Source organism: Pteropus vampyrus, unplaced genomic scaffold, assembly GCF_000151845.1.
Source record: "Pteropus vampyrus isolate Shadow unplaced genomic scaffold, Pvam_2.0 Scaffold250, whole genome shotgun sequence".
Taxonomy (NCBI): domain Eukaryota; kingdom Metazoa; phylum Chordata; class Mammalia; order Chiroptera; family Pteropodidae; genus Pteropus; species Pteropus vampyrus.
The window spans coordinates 428,255-430,199 of NW_011889031.1; the positions used below are offsets into that span (position 1 = coordinate 428,255).

The 1,945-nt window shown below is 57.9% G+C and overlaps 1 protein-coding gene across 4 annotated transcripts in view; it reads left to right on the top strand.

The window, feature by feature from the left end:
• AKT1S1 (AKT1 substrate 1) overlaps nucleotides 1-1,945 on the top strand; it is a 9,441-nt gene that overhangs the window by 1,350 nt on the left and 6,146 nt on the right. Inside the window, exon 1 of one of the 4 annotated variants that reach the window (XM_023520135.1) lies at nucleotides 36-64. The exons of the other annotated variants lie outside the window; for them this stretch is intronic. Coding sequence (XP_023375903.1) covers nucleotides 63-64 — 2 coding nt within the window. The 5' untranslated portion in view covers nucleotides 36-62. Of the gene's footprint in view, nucleotides 1-35; nucleotides 65-1,945 lie in introns of those variants that run through there. 4 annotated transcript variants of the gene reach the window in all.

Consider the following 1,945-nt stretch of genomic DNA (forward strand, 5'->3'; position numbering starts at 1 on the left):
CCCTAGACAGCCTTACTTTCCGGTCTCCAGGCCCCCCAGGATCTTTACCTTGACCGTGGACCATGTCAGTAGGGTCGAGGGGCTGCTTGGGGGGTTTCGGGGCGCCCCTCACCCGTCCAGAGGCGGGACTTCCGGTTCTGCTCCCATCTGGGCGGGATTTCCTGGTTTTTTTTTTTTCCTAGAGAAGTGGGTCTTCACTGGCCCCCGGCAGAGGAGGGGAGGTCTCTGAGCGGTGGAGGGAGACCCCAGACATTCACCCCCGCCCCCGGCTACGGAGTGCATCCTCGACTTCCTCCTACCTTGGAGATGGGCTGGGGGCGGGGGCACTTCCAGTTTGACAGGTAGTCGGAGGAGGGTCTCCACTAGCATCCCTCATTCCTTGGGGGACTTTTCCTCTTTCCCCATCTCCTAAGAGGCCAGTCATTTTACCTCTCCCTCCCTGTCCTGTGGGAGACAGGTCTCACCTCCTTTTCCTCTCTCCTAATCTTAAAACTCCTCCATCTGAGGGGAGGGGGCCTTCCATTTCTTAGCTCTTTGGAGGATGCAGGACCTTCCCCAGAAACTGAAGGGGCGGGAGACTCGCCAGGGCCCGGTTATTCTCCTCCTGGGCAGCAGACTCATGAGGGCTCCCAGGCTTTGGCGGGGAGGTCTGTGTGAGTCGTCCTCTTCTTTTTCCTCATGCTCTTGGGGATGGGGAGACCCTCACCCCCATTTCACTCCTTGCATCCCTATGGCTACGCTAAGATCTCGGACAGAGAGGAGTTTAATCCTGGTGTCCTAAGGAAGTAAGAGCCTCAGGCCTAGCACTGCCAGGCTGTGTGACCTTGGACCAGTCATTTCCCTAAACCTGTCATCATAGGGAGATGAGCCAAGGAGTGGCCGTGAGACCCTGAGCGCCTCCCAGTTCTGTTAGGTTTCGAAGTCTGGCAGACGGCGGTTGCAGCCCCACTTCTCCCCCTTTTGCTGTGTGCCTTTGGGCCAGTGCCTTAAGCTCTCTGAGCCTCACTTTCCCCTTCTGGACTAGGAAGTCATCAATCTTTCCTCACAAGGTGGGCAGGAAGGCATTTGGGATTCAGAACAGGCTCTGGCCCCAGACTTCCAGGTCCAGGTCCCTCTCCTCTCCAGCCGTCTGACCCTGGTCAAGATACTGACCCTCCCTGGGTCTCGGGTGCAACTATGACGTGGGGTGGTAACGGCTCCTCCCTCATAGGGCTGCAGAGAGTGGGACGAGAATGTCGGTGACACACTCAGGTCCCCCCCCTGGCTCTCGGGAAGTGCGGGATCAACTTGCTGTGGGGGTCTGTCAAGAAAGGTGCTGTTCTTGCTGCTAGTCCGTGTGTCTTCTGGCAGGGGCTTCACCCCGTGAGCTTCAGTTACCTCCTTTGTGAGGTAACAGCTCCCACCTTTGCGGGTCACATAAGAGCTGAGATGACAGGTGCCGAGTCCCTGCACTGCGTAGGTGCTCAGCAAACACCGGCTTCGCCTGCGAATCGGAATCAAATTACTGAGACCCTGGCGAGCTGGGTCACAGCCCAGCTTGAATCCTTCCGGTGATGGGGTGCCCACTTCCTTCCCAAGGAGGCTCCTCGGCTGCCCAGCAGCCCTGGCTCAACCTCTCTGCTTTACAGGGGGAAGAAAGTGAGGCCCAGAGAGGCCCAGCGAGTGGTCCAGGGTCACAAAGCAGGTTTGAGACAGGGCAGGAATCTAGCTCATGTGACCTCTGCTCTTCTCACCTTGTAAGGAAAGGCGTCCAGCAGATTGTCTGCCTAGGGCACCTGTCCAGTTCCCTGGCCTTGGGTTGCTCACAGTTGGATAGAGGAGGCAGACAGAGGTACGACTGTTACAAGCTCGAGTGACCTGGGCACTAATGGAAGTAGCCCAGGGCATTGTGGGTCTAGGGAAGGCACCTGCTCCATCCCAGGGGGTCAGGAGTGACTTCCAGAGT